Source organism: Castanea sativa, chromosome 5, assembly GCF_040712315.1.
Source record: "Castanea sativa cultivar Marrone di Chiusa Pesio chromosome 5, ASM4071231v1".
NCBI classification, from domain to species: domain Eukaryota; kingdom Viridiplantae; phylum Streptophyta; class Magnoliopsida; order Fagales; family Fagaceae; genus Castanea; species Castanea sativa.
This window is the reverse complement of record NC_134017.1, coordinates 52,858,177-52,880,965: the sequence shown is the minus strand read 5'-3', so window position 1 is coordinate 52,880,965 and position 22,789 is coordinate 52,858,177. Positions and strand designations below refer to the sequence as shown.

General features: G+C 34.9%; 2 protein-coding genes and 1 pseudogene across 2 annotated transcripts; 1 reads left to right on the top strand and 2 right to left on the bottom strand.

Moving 5' to 3' along the window:
• The first annotated feature begins 5,630 nt into the window (after nt 1-5,630).
• On the top strand, nt 5,631-7,710 carry LOC142635398 (receptor like protein 27-like; annotated as a pseudogene).
• Nucleotides 7,711-14,669: 6,959 nt separating this feature from the next.
• On the bottom strand, nt 14,670-15,766 carry LOC142635397 (uncharacterized). Its single transcript, XM_075809556.1, has 2 exons — nt 15,362-15,766; nt 14,670-15,104 (listed from the first exon to the last, which is right to left on the bottom strand). Exons 1-2 carry the CDS (start codon nt 15,764-15,766, stop codon nt 14,670-14,672), a joined length of 840 nt encoding a protein of 279 aa, XP_075665671.1.
• Nucleotides 15,767-20,380: 4,614 nt separating this feature from the next.
• LOC142636080 (chlorophyll a-b binding protein, chloroplastic-like) lies at nt 20,381-21,522 on the bottom strand. Its single transcript, XM_075810156.1, has one exon. The coding sequence runs from the start codon at nt 21,418-21,420 to the stop codon at nt 20,626-20,628; it is 795 nt and encodes a 264-aa protein (XP_075666271.1). The 5' UTR covers nt 21,421-21,522; the 3' UTR covers nt 20,381-20,625.
• Nucleotides 21,523-22,789: the final 1,267 nt, after the last annotated feature.

Sequence of the window (22,789 nt, the reverse complement as noted above, 5' to 3'; positions counted from 1 at the left end):
TAGACATACATATAACAAAGTCACATGTATTATGGCTACAGTCTAAGGGTCAGATCATAAACTATCCACTATAGCATGACGGGAATAATGTAAACCACATATGGAGATTGACCTGCAGGCTGCAGCTATTCAAAAACAATGAATCTTGATATGTTCCTTCTTCTGCACAAGGAAGGTGGAAACATTCTTCCTCTGATCTCCCTAAAGTTGTATAACCTCAACTTCATATAAGCCTAATAAAAATAATTACAGATTGGGGTAATTTTCCTTACCCTAATTGTTGAACTTTTCTCTACAGCCAACGGCAACAACTAAAAATACAAAATATTGCAGACCATAAACTCAATACCCAAACAGGAAAACACAAAAGCATTAACCCTAAAAATTTTAAATATACATAGAAAATAAAATTTAAGTATACCTCAACTTGATATACAGACCTTGTAGTTGATGTAGATATCGACGGCTCATACAGAGGAGGTAGCTAACAACTCCTTGCCATTAAAGTTGACGGTGGCCTTGAACCTGGGCCTGTGGTCGGACCAATTTGCCTCTCGCAAAGGGATACGGATAGGGAATGGAGTGCTGATTGAATTACTGAAATACAAAAAAGAAAGCAATGCGTCTAATGATTGAAATTAGTAAAATCCACTATAGGGCTCCAAACCCATCAATCTAAGCAAATCATTCAGAAGAAACACTCCCAAACAAAACATGAACAAAGATGAAAACCTGAAGTGAACAATCCACATTCTGTCAGTATTTCTGAGCTCTTCTTCAAATATGCTGTTTTCTGATTCAATTAAATGAGGAGTTTTGAAACCGTGAAAGATAAGAAGAGCAAAAGGAGGGGAGATAGTGATGAGGTATGAAGGAGTGATTCACTTAAATAAGGAGAGGAAGAGACGAAGGATGGAAGAGGGAGGTTGGCGTTAGAAAGCTGAAGGTCTGAAGAAGAAGAAGAAAGGGTTGGCGTTTGCCATGCTGAAGGTCTGAAGAAGAAGATGAAAGGGTTGACGTTTAAAAGAATAAAGGGTTGGGTTTTGGGCTTAATGGTGGAGAGATATGGTTGGATTGCATTTTCTTTTTAATAGTATTTTAAAATGAGGGAAAAATTTAGTAAAAGTATTTTAAAATTATAAGAGAAATTTAGAAAAAAAAAAATGGAAATGACATGGTAGCTGATGTGGCTTAATGAAAGCATAGCAACATTCAATGGTACGCTTCAGCTTTTAATAATATATAGATATAGATATAGATATAGATTGATTGATTGATTTTACAATTATTTATTTTGAAAACTTAAAATAAACAAAATAAAATGTTTATACACGACATAGGAAGCATGGTTTTGGAAACGTGCAATACGGCGACATAGCAATTTTTTAAAAAAAAATTAGCCTTTACCTGGGAAGCATGGGTATGAGTACAACCACAGGTAAAACATCCCAAATAAAGCGTCCATTCTTCGGCTTCCTAGATAAAATACCTATATGCAAGTACACATACATACACACACGTATATATAAATTAAAAAATTAATTGCCATATCTTTATTGTGGTGTGTCTTAATTTTTCAAGAATTTCCATATCGCACACATTGCCATATCTTTATTGTGGTGTGTCTTAATTTTTCAAGAATTTCCATATCTCGTGCGCACACACACACAGAGAATTCACAAAATTACACTTGACCCCAAAACCTCTCAAAATTACGTTTTAAACCCTATTTTGTTTTCAAATTCCTTTTTTGACCCCACAAATTTTTCAAACTACATTTTTAATTACACAAATTTCCTAGTATTCACAAAAGTACACTTGGCCCCAAAACCTCTCAACTTTACGTTTTAAACCCCAATTTTTTTCAAATTCCATTTTTGACCCCAGAAATTTTCCAAATTACATTTTTGACCACACAAATTTTCCAAATTTTGATTTGACCCAAAATTTTTTTGAATTATAATTTGATCCTCAAGATTTCCAAAAATTGCAGAAACCCTTTAAATTTCAAAATTTTCACAAAAGTCCTTGAGGTCATAAGAATCACCATTCCAATACTAAGGGTCTGCTTAGGATTCATTTGTTTTGCTGAAACTGGAAACTTTTGCTAAAAGTACTTTAGATAAAGGTAAAAGTTAGCTAAAATAGCACAGTGGGGCCCGTAAATAGTACCAAAAAGTGCAGTGGGGCCCACAAATAGTTCCAAAAATAAGCTGAATAGTAAAATAAGCTAGCTTTTTAATTTGGAGCCAAATGCACACTAAATTTCAAAATATAAAGGATTTCCTTCAAGTACAATAAAATTGTCAAATGACATTCTTCTCAAACTTTATAAACATTTAACCTTTATATCCCTTTGTTGTTTCTTCAAATCTTTTTGCATGAGAAAAATGCATCAAAAGGAAAAAAACGTTAATCGAATTTGTTATGCTATGCTTTGGAATGAGATTAGTTGTATTTAACTCAATAATGCAATTTACTTTCTTAGCTAGTACCATGCAATTACAAGCATAGCTATACTCTATAATGTTATTTTCTATCCTAAATTGCTAAAATGCTCATTCATTTCACATGTCATCTCCTATGGTAGACTATGGTGGAGTTTGGATACAGCTTATTTGCGTTTGCGTCTGCTGCTACTGCGTTTTTTTTTTTTTTTTTTCCTGCTGATGCACGGGTCAGGGGGGACAGCGGCTACTGTTCATGCTACTGTGCATGAACAGTAGCCGCATTTGCTGACTTTTCAGCCCATCTGTGGGTCCCGTGTACTGTTCACGGGACCCACAAACTTCACTTTACAGAATTTTTTTTTATTAAAAATGGGTCCCACGGTACTATTCACACATTTAAAAATTATTTTGGTACAGTGTTTTCAGTTTTCAGTTTTCAGCAATAAGCTCTATCCAAACGGACCCTATATCTGCTCACATGCTCTCATACTCATTCATTCATTCATTTGTCCCCACTTATAATAGATTATATTCTACGCTTACATGTTCATGTACCTCACATGCTCCTGCATTCATATATTATATGTTCTCACTTGTCCATATGTTTATATATTCTACATATCACCCCTTGGGTTGATTGTATATGTTCACCTGCTTCTAAAATCTGTCAAATGTCAAATTCTTAAGTTATTCATTTGTAAGCATATAAACTTTATATCCTTTTGTTGTCTTTTTGTGTCTTTTTGCAAGAGAAAAATACGTTGAAAGAAAAAAAAAATCAAATTACAACTTACTACGTGTGAATTAATTAAGAATTAAGAAGGGAAAATAAGAAAAAATAGAAAGACAGGTGTTCTATTTTGGTTAGAAGAAAATAAAGTGTTCAGATTGATAATTTTGATTCTTCAGATGACAATGCTACGTGTGGTTATATGCTAAAGGGGACTGAGGCCGACATTAGCAAAGGGAGACACTAACAGCCTGACTTTGACGAAACCACAAGTCAAGTTCCTTGACTACTAAATAGTTTATTGTATTTTTCTTTAAAAAAAAATTCCTGAAAATATCGTTAAAAAAGTAAAAAGATTGCCCAAAAAAAAAAAGGACAAAAAACCAATTTTCGTCCCTACATTTTCAAGCGATTCCCACTTTAGTCCCTATATTTTATTTTCACTGCTTCTAGTCCCTAAAATAAAATAAAAAAGTAATCTCGTTTTTGTCCCTACCGTTAGTGCCCTAACGGTAAAGTCCTAGGTGGCAGACGGAACAACCTATTAGTTGACGTGGCCTGATGTGGCGATTAAAATATTATTTGGTATTTTTATATGCCACGTCAGCATTTTAATTTTTTTTAAAAGCCATGTCTAAAAATTTAAACAAAAAAGAAAATAAATTAAAAAACAAAACTTAAATTTTTTTTTATTTTTATTTTTTTTAATTTCATTATTTTTTCGTAAGAGCTGAAGTAGTTCTTCGTGTTCTTCCTAAATCCATGAAACAAACCAATCTCCAGCAAACCCCAAATCCAAATCCAACAACCACTCATGGGCAATGGATTCTCTTCTTGATGCATGCCATGGCCACCACTGGCTCTATCCAAACACCATCCTCCACCAAAACCTCCAACAAATCAAAACCATAAACCCAGAAAAATCATCAAACCCACATAAAAAAACAAACCCAAAAATTTAAAATAAACACAGTAGCAACCCGAAACCCAACCCGACATTGTTGTCCTCAGCGTTTTTGGTCAATCGCCTCATCAAAACCCAGAAAATACCTTGCAATCTGAAGCCCAGACCAACAACAAACCCAACCAATAATCACTGATCTGACCAACCTACCAATTACTCCTGCAATTTGAAATCCACATGAACAGATCAAACCACCAGCCACCACCACTGTCACCAATCAGTCCATCAAGCCACTGCAACCCACACCAACGTCAAACCAATCCAAGGATCCACCCCCACTGGCCACCAGACCAACCACCACTTCACAACCATTGATCCAAGAGAGAGCTTTAGAGATTTTCCCAAATCCAAGATCCAAGGGAAGAGTGCATGAGAGAGACTGATGAATTAATTGGATTTCGGTGACACGGCCTTCGTCGCAGCTAATGTTTGTCCACGTGCAACAGTCTGTGGTGTTGGACCAACCGCTTGGGGCGGTGCTAAAGGAGGCTAGGAGCTTGGCCATGATTGCGGCATCATCGGTAGATGAAAGAGTTAGAAAGGAGAAAATGAAGGTGGAGAAATAGATCAGCCAAATCATTTGAGATTGAGAAAGAGAAATGGGTTTGAAATCTTGATGTTCAGTTTGGTTTTTATTTTTTAAAATTTAAGTTTTGTTTTTAAATTTATTTTCTTTTTTGGTTTAAATTTTTTGACATGGCTTTAAAAAAAATTAAAATGCTGACGTGGCATACAAAAATGCCAAATAATATTTTTTAATAATATTTTAATCGCCACATCAGTACCACATCAGCTAATAGGTTATTTCGGTTGCCACCTAGGACTTTGCCGTTAGGGCACTGACGGTAGGGACAAAAACGAGATCATTTTTTTGATTTTAGGGACTAAAGCAGTGAAAATAAAAGATAAGGATCAAAGTGAGAATCGCATAAAAATGTAAAAACGAAAATGAGTTTTTCTGCCAAAAATTGAATGAGATCTGTAATAGTCAACTTTGGCGAGTGTGAAGAAATAATTGAAGCCAACTTTTTGCTGGAAACAAATTTCTTTGCTGCGGGATTTACGTGGGACCAAGTAGAAAACTTAAGCCAAGAGCCAACTGTCCTCGCAACCCAAACACACAGTAAGCTCGGGAGGCACTTCCCTAAGAATAAGATCCCTCCAATTGTTCATTTACCATATCTGATAATCATACATAGCAAAGCTTAAAATAGTAGATATATAGTATAAGGAACAAAAGATAGCAACATTTTATTATAGGATTGCTCATTAAAACTTTTGGTATTAGATTTGTTGACTTAAGGAGACGACATGAGTCCAGCCTTGATGTGAAAATGCCTTGTGGAAGTGTCATGGTCCACAGCCGACAGCCCCTTTAGATATACGCTCTCCCTTTGAAGATAATACCTTCCTCTTTCCTTTGTGATGTTGATCAGTGCCAAAGACTTCTGGTGTGGCACTGTGGCCTATAAAAATATAGCTCATAGCTAGATTCACTTCCATACCAATCTAAGGGGGCTAAACAATAATCAGTACAACACTATGGGTATATCAATTCCCCTGTTCATGTTCACACACTTTCTTGCTCTACTTTCTTTGTATTATCTTATATTTGCTAGCTTTTCTTTTGTGCAACCACTGTGCCACGATGATGAGAGCTTCGCCTTGTTGCAATTCAAGGAAAGCTTTATCATAGATCCGTTTGCATCTTCTGATCCTTCTGCTTATTCGAAGGTCTCTTCATGGAAGCGTGAAAGTGATGATTGCTGCTCGTGGGATGGTGTTGAGTGCGATAAGAACACAGGTTATGTGATCAGCCTTGATCTCAATAGCAGTTGTCTCTATGGCTCTATCAACTCCAGTAGTAGCCTTTTCCGTCTTGTTAATCTCCAGAGGTTGAGTCTCTCTGACAATAACTTTAATAACTCTCAAATCGCCGTTGGTGTTAGGCAGCTTTCAAAGCTAACTTATCTGGACCTCTCAGGATCTATATTTGCAGGCCAAATCCCAGCAGAAATTTTACAGCTCTCTAAGTTGGTTTATCTTGACCTCTCAGTCAATTCATTGAAGCTCCAAAACCCTGGCTTAAAAGTCTGGTTGAGATGTTAACAAACTTGAAAGGGTTATTTCTTAGTAAAGTTAATATATCTTCAACCGTGCCCAATAGCCTGACAAACCTTACTTCCTTAACTTCTCTTGCTCTTAGAGAGTGTGGAACTTGAGTCTAGAAACTCTCTGGACTCTAGATCTATCTTACAACTTTCTAACAGGTTTCGACCATGTTCCTGTTATTCTACCATGGACCAATCTAAGAATTCTGGAGCTTAGTCATAACAAGCTGCAGGGAATATCCGTTCCTATCCCACCAAGTTCCATCGCTACTTATGAAATCTCAAATAACATACTAACAGGAGAAATCCCACTAATGATTTGCAATCTAAGTTCTCTTCTTTCCCTTGACCTGTCATATAACAACTTGAGAGGCATGCTTCCGGATTGCTTAGGAAATTTCAGTGGTTCCTTGTCGATTCTCAATCTACGACACAACAACTTTCAGGGCAACATTCCTCAAATATGCAAGCAAGGAAGCACATTGAGGATGATTGATATTAGTCAAAATCATTTACAAGGGCTTATACATAGATCGTTGGTGAATTGTACTATGTTGGAAACCCTGGTTCTAGGAAACAATCAGATAAATGATGTTTTCCCCTCTTGGTTGGGCATCCTTCCAGAATTGAAAATCATAATATTACGATATAATGACTCCAAGGTATAATAGGAAAACCTGAAAGTAATCTTGTATTGCCAAAGTTGCATAGCGTTAACCGTTCTAACAATAATATCATTGGTAAGTTACCATTTGAGTGCTTCCAAATTTGGAAAGCCATGCAAATCATTAATATGTAGCCGGGCAAATGTATATGCAAGCAAACACAAGTTTTCATCTACCTGGATATTCAATGAAATCTAATTACCTTTACTCCATGACATTCACAAACAAAGGCACAGAGATAGCATACGAGAGAATCCCAGGTTTCTTCATAGCCATGGATCTCTCAAGCAATATATTTGAGGGAGATATTCCAGAAGTCATGGGGAATTTGAAAGGAATCCAATTGCTCAACCTTTCCAACAACTTACTCAGTGGTTCTATCCCATCATCCTTGGAGAAGTTGACAATGCTAGAATCATTGGACATTTCTCAAAACAAGTTAACTAGAGAGATCCCTCCACAACTGACACAACTTACCTTCCTCGCATTTTTTAATGTCTCCAACAATCATCTAACAGGGTCTATACCACATGAGAAACAATTCAATACCTTTGAAGACAAGTCCTTATGTGGTAATCCAGGATTGTGTGGAAGTCCTTTGCTAAAGAAATGTGGAAATTTCAAAGACTCATTGTTCCCTCCTTCAACCTTTGATGAGATTAATCAAGGCTCAAAGTTGCTATTTGAATTCGGCTGGAAAGTGGTTGTGATGGGGTATGGTTGTGGATTCATAATTGGAGTAGTTATTGGGCAAATTATGATCGCAAGGAAGCATAATTGGTTTATTTAGACTTTGTAGTTCAACACCAAATGGGAAGATGATTGAGTAGGAGGGGATCTGAACGCTAAATTCAAACAAGCAAGAAATTATTTAAATAGATAAATAAATTTTGACATGTGTATGTTTTTTTAATCATATATATATATATATATATATATATATATATATATATATATATATATATATATATATATATATATATATATATATATTGTTAGCATTACTACATTTGGTTTTTTTTTTTTCCTTTCCTTTTTTTTATTATAGAGATGTAGGTTGTACTAGTAAGTTACCCGTGCGATGCACGGATAATGTTGTTATATTTTATGTAAAATGGTTTTGAAGAATGTTATATATGTATTATATCATAATTGTTATAAAACTTTATTAAAAATGAGTTCATTATAAAAAGTAACAATTATAGATTAAACACACATATTCATTATAATTATTCAATTGAAGTGATGATAAATTAAATAAATAAAAAATTTGGAGGAATATTATAGAATAAAAGTTGATATATAGAATATGTCTTTCTCCTTTTCCTAATTTTAAAACAAAATGCATATCCCAAACACCTACAGTCAATCACATCATTTACAAAACCCGAAAATCCATAATGTCCGACCTTAATATCAAAATTGTAATTGTCGTTTTTATTCAATATAAAATGCAAGCTCCCCTTCCTTGGTTATAGCCAACTCATATATAGGATTAGATGAGACAACAATGTTAGAGTTAGGTAAGTGTTGTCAAAAGATTGAAGGTAAATAACATCATTTTTGGTCTATGTATATTTGACATGAGATGACATGAAGGGTTATGAGTAGGTATCTATAAAGGGGTAGAAGTGTAAGAGGTGAAAATAGTGAATTAAAATGCAAAGAGTCTTGTGTGTATGCGTGAGGAATGAAAAATTTTGAAACATTGAACCAAATGATACAAAGAATATTTATTTGTTAATTAGAAAAGTCTTGAAACATTGAACCAAATGAAACAAAAAGTCAATATTTAATTTGTTCTTATCTCTGATATGGCACTTAAGAATATTTCAATTCTCTTTGCATAGAATGTGCCATTTGGCAGAACCTCATGTTTTCCCACATGAGGTCTCTGCTTTTATATATACTAGCAAGTAGCAACAAAGTAATAAATATATTTTCCCACTTAACCTGATTTTTTACAGTAGCTTTCAATTTATTTGGAGATTGTATTGTGAATAACAAATAGTTGAATATTTAAGATAGATTTAAGTTACATATCTTTTAAATAATCCAAACCCAAAAAAAAATATGTTGTAACACATTACTGATATCAAATGCTAAACTACAAAGCTTTGCACATTTGATGCACATGGTAGGATAAGTAATAAATCCCACAATTGGCTTGGGGAAGGATTACATATATTCATACATTAGGGGAGTGTTATAGAATGGTAATAGACCTCAAAAATGTCTAAGTGAAATTTAATGCCTCCTTATTTAATAATTTGTAGTGTATTATAATCTTTGATCATTTAAGCATTAACAAAATTAATGAATGCAGAAGCAAACTATATTGGCCATTTATATCTGGCATATATTGTGGTCTTTAGGTAGTTTAACAATTTTGGCCAAAAGAAAAATTAGTTTAAAGGGTCCGTTTGGATAGAACTTATTCCTGAAAACTGAAAACACTGTAGCAAAATAATTTTAAAATGTGTGAATAGTACTGCAGGACCCATTTTTAATAAAAAAGTTGTTGAAAAGTGAAATTTGTGGGTCTGTGAACAGTGCATGCGTGCACTATTCACGGAAGACTTGGTCAACAACTGCAGCTGGGGAAAAAAAAAAAAAAAGACTGAAAACGCAGCGCAAAACGTATACGCGCTATCCAAACTCCACCTAAGTTTCACAATATAACAGCTGTAGTCAATTGCAGCAAATAAAGTAATCCTCGAAAAGAACATTTACCTTGCGCAATGAAGACTTCCTTACTGTGATTATTCATACAGCTTATAGTATTTCTTTAGTACTGGATCAAATGTCATTAGCTAATTCTCGAAAATACAACATAAAGGATTCTATAAATAAAGGGATTAACTGCATGCAACAGATAACAGTTTTAAGAACATTTACATTTTGTAGCGACCAAGCGAATTTTAAGATTTATGCACTTCTTCTAGGAAGTTAATATCTACATTTCGATGTATTAACAACCTTGCTGCACTCTCCCAAGTATAGGAGCATGAAAAAATTACTTTGAAATAAAATAGACATGCCTTTTCGCAATTACTTGGAGCCTACCAAATTAACCTTTAAAATAATATATTTGCAATCATGATCAAATAGTCTTAAAAGGTAAGAGTTTTGAAGTAAAACCTGAACATCCACTGAACCTAGGGAAGAAATACACATAAACTTCAAATATACTTTAACAAATAACCAAACCCATTCACAAAAAAAAAAAAAAGCAAATTTAAAACTCAAATTTTCTTAATTCCTGTGCCAATACAAAACAAAACTAATTCCAACTCACATGCTTTAATATAAACCAAAATCTAACCCCAAACCTAACTTAAAATAAATTCAACCAAACCCAAACCTAAACCTAAATTGATAATAGTATTATATTAAATATATTCAACGATAGAAGAAATAGAATCTGACTATAAAATAGATGTTACTGATGTCAGGTAGTAAAATGCCAACAACAAAAAAAGCTAACAAGGTATAAAATAAAAATTTAATACAACAATTCAGCCAATGACCCAATAGCAAAACACAATGCCATTCTTAAAGTAAATAATGAGCATAATTACATAAAGCTAATGCACCGGATTCAAGTTTCTACAATGGCCATGATTTTGGCACTAAAATCAAGTTATGGCCAAAAGCAAATATCAAAACTATTGATACCGTATTTTGTCCACCCTCTATTTGCGTGCCGGACCCTGAAAAATCCAAAAATATTATTTTATCTTCATGGGGCTGCAAGAGCATCTAGAATGACGTGATGCAATCCGTTCGGACACCGGAGCACCCAAAGTGCCTTTTTAGCTAAAATGACCAAAATGCCTCTAGTCAACCTTAGGTTGACCGAAAGTCAAACAAAGTCAAAATCCCTTCAAAATATCACTTTTTATAGTTTTACATCAAACCTAAGCCTCTCGGAGACTTTTGGCAACTTTGACCAAGCTTGACTCGAAGTTTACCCCTAGTGGGCCCAAAAACACTAATTTTGATCCGGCCGTCAGAACGGGTTGAAACCAATTCCATTACAAAGATGATCAAATTCTCAGTTCAACGACTATTCATGAGTCGAAATTAGAGTTAAAATGGCCGAGATATCAAGAACACCGGGTTAACCCATTGATCGATGCACCACTAACTTCCCGGAGCGATAACTTTTTATTCGACCGTTGAATTTTTGAGTTTTATACCTTTTTAGAAACAGGAAGTCAAGATCTTTCCAAGATTTTCAAGATCAACCAATCAAAGACTATTTGAAGGTGGCATCCCTACAAGGGCCGCTTCCTCGAAAAGCGCACCGGGGCTATAAAAGGCCCCAGGCACCCCCCAGACCACAAAAAGAAGATTTTTCTGGGTTTTGCTCTTTTCTTGGACGCTTTTTGCACATTTTTCCTCTCTTCCAAAAAACACATCAAATTCTCTTGGTTCTTCCTTCTTCACCAAAATACAAGGTATTGTTCTTATACCCAATCTTCTTCTCCTTAGTTCTACACTTTGGATTTGGGGTTTAGGGGTGTGGATGTAGCTTTTTAGCTACTATCCACACCCCTAACATTCTAAATCTTTTTCTAGTATTTTATCTTCCTCTTTTTGCCTAAATAACATGTTTTGTTGCTTTATCTAGCGTGTTTTTTGCTTTATCTTGCTTTTAGCATGCTTTTTAGCTTATTTCCATGTGCTTCCATGTTTGTTCATGTGCTAGTTGCCCTTTCTACATGTTTTATATTTCATGCCATGCTTTAGATGCTTAGATCTATCTTTTCCTTGTTTTGTTGTTTAGATCTACAAACTCGCATGCTTGATATCATGTCTTTGGCTATGCTTTGCTTAGATCTACATGTATACATGCATGTTTCTATGCCTATATGTTTAGATCTATGTTTTCACATGCTTGTATGCTTGGGATTTTGTGTTCTTCCATGCTTTTATGCTTACATCCACATGCTTATATATATATATATATATATATATGTATTCACATGCCTTCATGCACTCTTCCATGCTTATATGTGTAGATCGGTGTGTTTACATACTTAGATCGATGTTCTCTACATGCTTTACGCCATCCTCTATGTGCTTGCGTGCTTCACGCCACATTTATGTGCTTAGGCCAAGACCTTGTTTGTCATGCCATATGCCATTGTAGCCCTTTTGTTCCTTTTATCGCATTTTCTTGTGTTTTGGCCTAATGGTTAGATCCCGATCTAGACCCTATGGTCTTTGTCATCATCCATACACCAAGGCCCACATCAAAGGGTTTGGATCATCCTATTTGCATGTCTATGCTCGCTTGCTTGCTTATATGCTTTATGCTTGTGCTAGCCTTTCTTGTTTTAGGCTTTACCATGCTTGATGCCCTCCACGGGCTTGATCTTGTTTGGTTATATCCGAGCCCATGAGGCCTTGTTCAGATGTAACCATTTGGGAGGCATCTTCGGATGCCAGGTTGCTCTATGCGTACCTTTCCCTTTCCCGCTCCGCGTGATGCTACGCTTACCATGCTTGTTTGTGCCACCCGTTGGCTTTCTATGCATCTTTACACGCTTGCTCACATGTCCATGCATGAGTCTTGCTTGCTAATAGGTCATCCATGCTTCAACATAATGAAGTTATGGACATTCGATCCAAACCTACATTTGTCCTTTGCAGACACCACCTTTCGTTTGCTTTCTTGATTGTTTGCTTTCTTGATTGTTTGCTTACTTTCTTGTTTCTTTGCTTGCCATGTCTATCATGCTTATCTACCTTATGCCTCTTTCATGTGTTCTTTGCATCTTTTCTTTCTATTAATTGTCTGTTGGTTTCTTGTCTTTGCCTTTGCATGTACACACATGGAGCAAGGACGCATAGAGCTAGGGCACGGTCTCCCAAGCACAAGCAAAAAAGGCGAGGACGCGAGCATGTGTATATAAGCCAAATGGCTATGTTTAGTAGGTTTAGGGGTCTAGCCTCTCCCATTTGGTTATGTACTCTGTTATACCCCCTTCCTTCCTCCCTTATGTCTCTCTTAAATGGGTTGTATTAGGTATATCATGATGTGTACCATTTGTCCTCATCTCTAGAGTATGGCGACCCACGTTTATTTTTTTGCATTTATATTTTGGATCATGCTCTAGGGATGTAGGCATTTACTTTGCCGCTCTGTGTGCTTGCATTGTGCATAATGTATGTATATATATATCTACCCTGCCCTTTCTGGTGTGATTGTCATAGTCCATGTCACCTAAGGCAAAGCGATGCCTAATTTTTGCCGCGAAAGTAAGGTGACACGTCATCAAATTTTCACCGTGGAAATCTGGTACTTTGCCCGAATAACTTAGGAAAGCATAGATTGAGACCACACCCATTCAAAAGCCAAACCTCAAAGCCCCCATGCATGCAAAGCCCCGAAACCCAATGCCAAAATCATGTTTTTTTATTGCCAATCTCCGAAAATTAAGGTTTTATCAAAACAAAGGACTATCATTGGACTCAAGAATCAAGATTTTTTGCCATCTACATTAGATTAGGAAAAACACCATTTTTCTTAGCCTAGGATTGGTAATAAAATTAACTAGAAATAGGTGACCAATCACGCCTTAAAAAACCCAATGATTGGTGGTGACCCCACTTACCTTTGGTAATCACCTAAAATTTAGCCAAGATTCCTGCCACACCTCCAAAGGTAGACAAATACCTCTCCTCGACCAAGAAAGAGAGAGCACTTGAAGCTCTGTGCGAAATTGCACCGCGATCATTCAAGAAGGGCCTCCAACGGGCCCCGCGCGAGCAAGAGCGTCGCCACGGCGGGTGGTCAGACGAAGGCCCGACAACGGTTATCCGTCTAGAGGCTAGGCGTCGACAAAAACAACCAATAATTTTGTTTTAAAGAAAATCTCCATACTATTAAATTCTAATGGAGATGGGGAAATAAAAAAACATTACCTCCAAATAGGCTTTAACAAATAAACAAAGTCATTCATCAACCCCAAAAAAAAAATAAATCGAACTTAAATTTTTTTTTTTTTTTAATTCTTGCGTCAACACAAAACAAAACCAAGTCTAACCTAAATGCAAACCAAAATCTAACCCCCAAACCTTTAAAACAATCCAACCAAAACATCTTATCAAAAAAAAAAAAAATCCAACAAAAATACCCATAAAACAATTAAAACACATGGTTAAAATACCGTTTTAACGAAAGGGTCTACTGTTTGATTTTAAACCGTTTCAATATTAAAAGAACACAAACAAAACAACATGAACAAACAAAAAGTCAGATTAAAGGTCAGGGATAAAACAAAACAAGAAAAAAAAGAAAAGCAAAGATTCCACATTCCTTGAGGCGCAGAGAGAACAAAAAGATATACCATCGGACTACCACCACTGTCAGGCAATTGAAACCATTAGAGAAAAAAAAAGTTACATAGTAGTTGAATTGGAAAAGAGTATACTATACTTACCTTCCTATAATTGCAGAGAAGGGATGTGCACTGTTGCAGTAAGAACGAATATTGAAACGATGGAGTGAAACTTATTTTCCTGGTTGGTTTGTATTTAGTTCCGACGAATATTGTGTCTTTCTCTATCATCGTATCAAGCCTTCCGAAAGTATTTTAAGATTTAACTAGTTAGTTTTCTTTATATATATATATATTTTTTTTTTTTTTTGAGAAGGAAGACAATGATCTTTTATTAAGTAATTCTAGCTAAATCAGCTTGGATGACAGATAGATAATGTGGTGGAACACCCTCCATCTATACAACATAGTCAGAGATATGCTTAGCATACTTAGCAAGACTGTGAGCAACCTTATTACCTTCTCTCTTTACATGAGAGTAACATAATTGATTATAAAAACTAGAACAACGACGCACATCATTAAGCAAAGCTCCACTGTAGGACAGCACCTCCACACTCTCCACTAGTCTTTTTATTAGTATTTGCGAGTCTCCCTCTAGGACAGCAACTCTAATACCAATATCAGAAGCAAACTGAAGGGCCTTACACGCAGCTACTCTTTCAATCTCTTCTGCTGAATATGCTTGACAAAGTTGCTGTGACATAGAAGCAAGAACGTTGCCAGCACTGTCACGAACCACAACACCAATTCCCGATGTGTTTGTCTCCGAAAAATTAGCTCCATCAAAGTTTATCTTCACCACATCTGCCTGTGGAGGTTGCCAATGAACCTGAGGTTGCGGAGGGCAAGGTCAAGGTAAAGGATTTATGTCCAGGTACTCAGCCAATTTCTGGAACCAAGCATTATTTGCTAACCTCTATCAAGTCTTTCCCAGATTGACCGTCTATCTTCAAAGTGTCTACTCCAAGTGAATTTAGGACCGACAAATCCAAGGTCCATAAATCCACACTCATCTAGCACATCTCTGAACAATTGCATCTAATTATTGGATCGGATTGCCCCTCCCAATTTTTCATCTTGTCATACTAACTCATTAAAATCCCCCGCACCAAGCCATGGGGTATTTGGGTGGCGGTTTAACCTACATAAACTGTCCCAAGCTTCACTTCTTGTTGTTGTTTCTGGTTCACCATAAAAATCCGTAAATCTCCATTCCTGCTCAGTATTCTTGTCAATACACACATCAATGTAATACTTAGACGAATCTTCCACTGTTAAATTAATGGATGCTTTCCAAAAGAGAGCAAAACCACCCCCACGGCCTTCCTTAGGAACCACCCATTTTTTATCAAAATCAATATTCTGCAATACTCGATCTAGCCTTGCTTCGTCTGTAAGTGTTTCGGCTATAAACACTACAGAGGGATCTTTTGCCCGGATAATATCTCCAAGCTCCTTCCCTGTACGTAGGTTCCCAAGCCCTCTTCTCATTCTCACGATGAACATTCTTCGACAAAGAGCCTTGTTTGGATTTATATAATCTTGGAACAGAGATGACAGTCTTCCTTGACAGAGCAAACGTTGCCGCGTGGAGACTTGGACCGAATTGTTTTTGATCCTCAGTTAACCTGCCTTCACTCTCCAACCATAGACCGCAATCCCTATCATCATGTTCTAGACGACCACACCAGTAAAAAATGTTAGGGAGCCGCTTATATTTGAAGGATATCCACATAGTTTTGCCGTTCTCCATAGAAATTACCCGACCACGGCACAACGGCAGTGAGATCCTCATAAAGTTTCCTCCTTCAGTTTCTGTAGGATTAGTGGAGTGAACTACCTGGCCAAGGACTTGACATATTTTTCAGCGGCTTTTACATTCATAAAATGATATGGCAACCCATGGAGTTGCACCCAAAACAGTGTCTTATCGAAACTGAGTTCTTCCACCGCCTTACTTTTATCATAACGCTGCATGATCACAAGGTGGTTGTCGAAACTCCAAGGTTCAGCACCTAGCACCTTATCAACATCAGCGGCATTGTCGAAGATAAACAGAACTTTATGCTCTCCTACGTTACGAACCTGAAAACAATTTCGTAATCGCCAAAGAGGAGAAAACGTTCTAGCTATTAAATCAAAATATTGAGGGCCCTCTTCGTCAGAAACTTTGCTGCAATGATGTGGTCTTGAGAGCTAAGATCATTCTCTAGACAACATCCAGGTCCCTTCCTCTCTGAAAGTGTAAACTTAGCCCAAGTTTGTGTCAATTCCTCCATTGCAGACGTATCAGGCTTTAAACTGCAGATTAGGAAGAGGAGAAAGACGAATAATAAAACTGTTTCCCAAACCCCTTGAAAGAAAACCCAACTAGTCCACGGATTAACACTGTTAATATGTGGAAAAACAACAAGCCTTCAAAATGAAGGGACTACAATTCTATTGCCTAAGAGAAGTTAGAGAACTTTCTTAGCGACAAAGAAACCTCCCAAAATTAGCATTCAAAAGATAACTATTCTTTTTATATTAAGAGGCTATTAAATGATGTTCTAGTGTTGTTGAAACAGTATAATGTTCTACTTTTTAATTGTGAACATGGCAGGTTTTTAGATTGGTGTTTTTTCCTATTTGGCAGCACATAAAAAATGCATCTGCTTTTATATATAGTATATGATATTGATTTGATTTGGCATTAAATATTTTATGAGTGTAAAATATTTTTAGGTTAATTTTTTTTTCAGAAAATAAAATATTATAATAAATCAACATTTTTTTTTATATAAAAACACATTTTCCCTAGGTTCCAAACGAATATCATAATAAAAATTCCAATATGTAAACCCAAAGAAAAAAAAAATCAATCAATCTTCATCAAACTAGAGAGAGAGAGAGAGAGGATTGATTTTGTTTTCAATCATATCTTTTAATCTTGTCCCTCCAAATTATTTTATTTTTTTAATGGAATCAAACTGTGATCTTGGACTCGAGAATAAATAGAACATATGGAATAGATAATAAATAAATATTTTACTTAGATAATAGAATAGATAATAAAAATAATTAAATATTTTACTTTTAAGTTATATAATAAATTTATATATATTGTGTGAAACTAAGGTATTATGAAATGCATATATATATATATATATATATATATATATATATAAAAGTAATAACTTATTAAAAGAGTGCAATAAGTATGTTTGTTTTCAGAATGCATAAGATGATTTATTCTTTTTTTGTAAATTATTTTTTGTCAATATCATGAAACAAAATTTGTATGCTTTTCATCAAACTTACGTGGATTTGAATGTCTTTTTTTTTTTTGTGTGCAAAATTTGTCATTATTTAAAACACACACACACACACACACACACATATATATATTAGTTTTTTTTTGGGTTACTTTATCCTAATTTTTTTTGTTTTGACCTAAATTAGATTTTTTTTTAATTAAGTTTACGTTAATGTTAACACATATTAGCTATCATTTGATACTTTATCCACACACAAAAATAACGTTTAAATTAGGCTAAAAGTAAAATTGTTACTTAATAAAAAAAAATTGATACAATACTTCTTGTTACTTTATCCAAATAAGTCAATAAGAACAAACAGAATAAGAGTCTTACTTAAACTTAAAATTTTTATGTTAATACATATTAGCTATCATTTGATACTTTATCCACACACACACACACAAAAAAAACAATAATTAACGTTTAAATTAGGCTAAAAGTAAAATTGTTACTTTATAAAAAAAAATTGATACAATACATATTGTTACTTTATCCAAATAAGTCGATAAGAACAAATAGAATAAGAGTCTTACTTAAACTTAAACTTGTTTGTTAAATGGATTAGATGAATAATTTGGATTGTAATCAAATTAAAAATTTTATCATATTAGAAATTATAGGAGAAGAAAAAAAAAATTTTAAATCTAAAAACCTAAAAAAATTTCTACAATTAAAGATGCATTAGAGCATGTAGTGTAGTAATAATAATAAAATAAGAAAGTTGTTGCTTTTTTTTATAATACACTACACGTAAAAAAATAAGAATTAAATGAAGAATTTGGATTGTAATCAAATTAAGATTAAATGAGGATTAGATGGATTATATGAAGAATTAGGATTGTAATCAGATTAAGATTTTCATCAGCTTAGAGATTATAGGAGAAGAAAAATTATATCTATTTTTAAATTCTAAAAATCTAAAAAAAAAATTCTGTAATTTGGTGAAGCCACTAGGCACAACCATAGCGTCTAAGCCCAACTTTTATTATATAGTTTATATATATATATATATATTAATAACTGCAAGTTATGTCTTACTTTCTAGTTTCTAATGGCACTAAATCCCTAATGCCTCCAACTATTCATCAACCTTTTTTTTTCTTATCTTTTGACTTTTAACTGTTTCAAACTCCAAGTATTTACTATAAGCCCACATTTTAAATTATTCAAAGAATAGAGAAAAAAATATTAAATTTTACATAATTTTTAAATAGTAAGCAGCACATTGAGGCACGCATTCAAATTTCCAGATATATTGCTATACTTATAACAATTTTATATTGATTTATTTTCTCAATTTATTTTAAGTAATTTCTAGATATATTGCTATACTTATAACAAATTTACATTAATTTATTTCTCAATTTATTTTAAGTAATTAAATAATGTATTTAAGCTTTGTGTGTTTAAATTAATTTCTTGAGTTGATTGATATGGTGTGAGTGATTTTTTTTATTCTTTAATTTTTCACATCAAATTTGTAAGACAATTACACTATTATTATATAATTATATAACTGATTATTTATTATTTATTAATTATGATATATATATATATATAGAGAGAGAGAGAGAGAGAGAGAGAGAGAGAGAGGGGATTGATTTTGTTTTAAATCGTGTCCCAAACCCAATAGGCTACTGTGGTAAATTTTCTTTCATATTCTTTAATTACCCTTACATTTTTTCCCAAAACCCAATTTTACCCTTCTTCCTTGAGAACACAACACAACTGTCTCAAAACAACCTATTCTCAGAAAATCAACAAAACACAACACAACCCATTCTCAGAAAATAGTGTTGCTGGTGACCAAAGCTATTTCTAATTCGAATCAACAGTCAGTCCCTCCTGAGACTCCATGGTTCTCACTTACCTTTACAATGTGATGATAGAGACATTATATGCTGCGTTTTTGCATTGGTCCTCCAAGGGTGCAGTACCAAATTGTGATTTTTCATGTTTTGAGACCGAAACTTAGGGTCCGTTTGGATGTAGCTGAAACTAAAAACTGAAAACTGAAAAACACTGTAGCAAAATAAAATTTTAACATATAAAAACACTGTTCACAGTTAAAATCACTGTTCATTGGCCTAAAATCACTGTTCATGACCAATGAACAGTACACAATGTGCGTCCCAGTGAAGAAAGAAAAAAAAAGAAGGGAAAGGGCTGAAATGCAGACGCTGGGCATTTCAGCCCACACTTACCATCAAATATCCTTTACCAAACGCAAAAAAAATTATGTTTTTAAACCGCACCATGTTTTTTTCCTGCTAAAAGCCAAACCAAAAGGGCACTTAATCTTGTTCCCCAAATTGAAATCTTGTTTCTACCATTGCTAGTTGTGGACTTTTGTACAAGTTTAATGGTCATTTGCAGGTAAGAAATCAAGATTCATTTTCAATGGTAAAAAAAAATTATATAAAAAAAAGGTCTCCTAGTAGAGAATCTTAAGATGTAGGATCAATTACGGTTATTATCATGATTTAAAAACCGAACTAAACTGGCCAGTTCAACCGGTTCAACCAAGAACTGAGCACCAATCTAGTCTAGTAAAAATGCTCAAAATCGACAAATACTGGGTTAAACCGGAAACTGGAGGCAAAACCGATTTTTGGCCCGATTCGGTTTTTAAAACCATGGTTATTATCCCTCTATTCTAAGAAAGTTTCATTGAATTACCACTTAATTTAATGGTTAAAAATAAGGAACACCTCAAAAGAATTTCCTAAACAGTACATAATTAAACGGTTTAAAAAAATTATTTTAGACAAAAGAGAATTAAAAGGTTAAGTTCACTAAAAGAACATCGAAGCAATTCTGGTTTCATATCATAATTTGCAGTTTACAAGCAGATAATAGATAATATGGCAATGAGGGAAATTTTACTAATTAAATGACACAACAATGTTTACACCAAAGGTAATTACTAAATACTCTCCATAATTTTTGCAAGTAATTTACAACACGTCGATTCTCGAGAATAAAAATAAAAATCTAACTCCTGAAACACCAACATTAATCCAAAAGGTAAAATTCACATATTTCCTTTGCTCACTTTCCAGGGACAAAGTTTGTGGCATAAGCCCAAGCATTGTTGTTAACTGGGTCAGCAAGATGGTCCGCCAAGTTCTCCAATGGTCCCTTTCCAGTCACAATAGCCTGAGCAAAGAAACCAAACATAGAGAACATAGCCAATCTCCCATTCTTGATCTCCTTCACCTTAAGCTCAGCAAATGCCTCTGGGTCATCAGCAAGGCCCAATGGGTCAAAGCTTCCTCCTGGGTAAAGTGGGTCAGTCACCTCACCAAGTGGCCCACCAGCAATACGGTAACCTTCAACAGCACCCATCAAGATAACCTGTGTGGCCCAGATGGCCAAAATGCTCTGTGCATGGATCAGGCTTGGGTTGCCCAAGTAGTCAAGCCCACCCTCACTGAAGATTTGGGCTCCAGCCTTAAACCAAACGGCCTCACCGAACTTGACACCGTTGCGGGCCAAGAGCTCAGGGAAGACACACCCAAGAGCTCCAAGCATGGCCCATCTACAGTGGATGACTTCAAGCTCACGGTTCTTGGCAAAGGTTTCTGGGTCAGCAGAAAGCCCAGCAGTGTCCCAGCCATAGTCACCAGGGAATTCTCCAGTAAGGTAGGATGGGGGCTCACCAGAGAATGGGCCCAAGTACTTGACACGGTCTGGGCCGTACCATGGGCTTCCAGAGGAAACTTGCTTGGTGGCTGTTTTCCTCATGGTGACACGTCCAACACCGAGCTCAGAGGTGGATGGGGCAAGCTGAACTGCTTTGCCTGCAAATGATGGAGAAGAGAGAGCCATGGTTGAGGCTGCCATTGTTGAACTGAAAGACAAGTTTGAGAAATTAATGGGCTATTATTTAGTGTGGTGATGGAAGGAGTGGTTGATGAGGACGGTATATAATGTGGGTTGTAAGCTAGGATCCTTATCATATGGTATCTTAATCTTTAATCCCATTGGGTGTTCAAGATTGTGCTTTTGTTTTTTTTATTTGTCCACCTGGCAGGTTCTGATCCACCAAGTCCTTAGATTCATTTCAGATTCTGACCAATATAGGTGCACCACGTATAGCTTTCAGATTACACTCATCCTATTAGAGAATCAATTTCTGGAATAAATATTTAGAACCTTTCTCTTCTTTTCTTTTCTTTTTGTGGCTAAATGTGTACTTTCAAGTAATTACTAATTAGAAGTATGGTATTGGTGGGAGATTTTAATAGGTATTGTACACCAATTTGACATGATTAATTAACCAGAAGTACTAATAAGTAGACTTGCATGATCTGATGATATTGACTCAATTCATTTCCACGACGATAGACAATTAATATAATGAAAAGGTATTTCATCAATAATATAAGCAATAGATTATTATAGAAAATATGATGTTCAAGTAAGTTGAGGAATGGAACAGGAAGCAATACAATATAAATCTGATGGCTGCAATATTATTGGTTAACAATGAAAATGATGCCAATGTTTTTTGTGATGGCATATTCGTGAGAGGCCGAGATTGTTTTCAATCAAATTCTGACAATAAAAAACAAAGGGTATTTGTAGCTGATAGGAATTTGGGTTTAAAATATCTGCGGAATCAATAATAAGAAAAGTCTAAGATAGCAATATTTCTATATTTTTTTTTATCAAAGAAAAAATATGATTATATTGCTTGAAATCATTGAAATGAATTAGTCACGTAAATACTGCGTATATATAATGGCTTTCATGTTGGCTAAATTTACACCAAGTGGCTTATGTACCCATTTGGGTACAGCTGAAACAGACCTAGCGTTTGCGTTTTAGTATTTTTCTTTTTTTTGAAAATGTGCATTGGCATTTTTTTGCTTTTCCAATGAGTCCCGTGCATTATTCACGGAACCCACAAACTTCTTTTTTTAACAGAACTTTTATTAAAAATGAGATTCATTGCATTATTCACACATTTAAAAATTATTTTGCTAAAGTGTTTTCAATTTTTAGTAAAATAAACGGTATCCAAACACATCTTATATCTCGCTATTGAACGTATCAATAATCCCAGGTAATTAGTTTGAAAAATGTTACCTCCTGATTGGCATTTTTCCTCAGAAAACCAGCAGAAGAAACATAAATTTAATGAGTTCATTTTAGTATATACCAATTCAGTAGTTCTCCTTTCTCAATTCTCAAACAAAATGCAAATTTA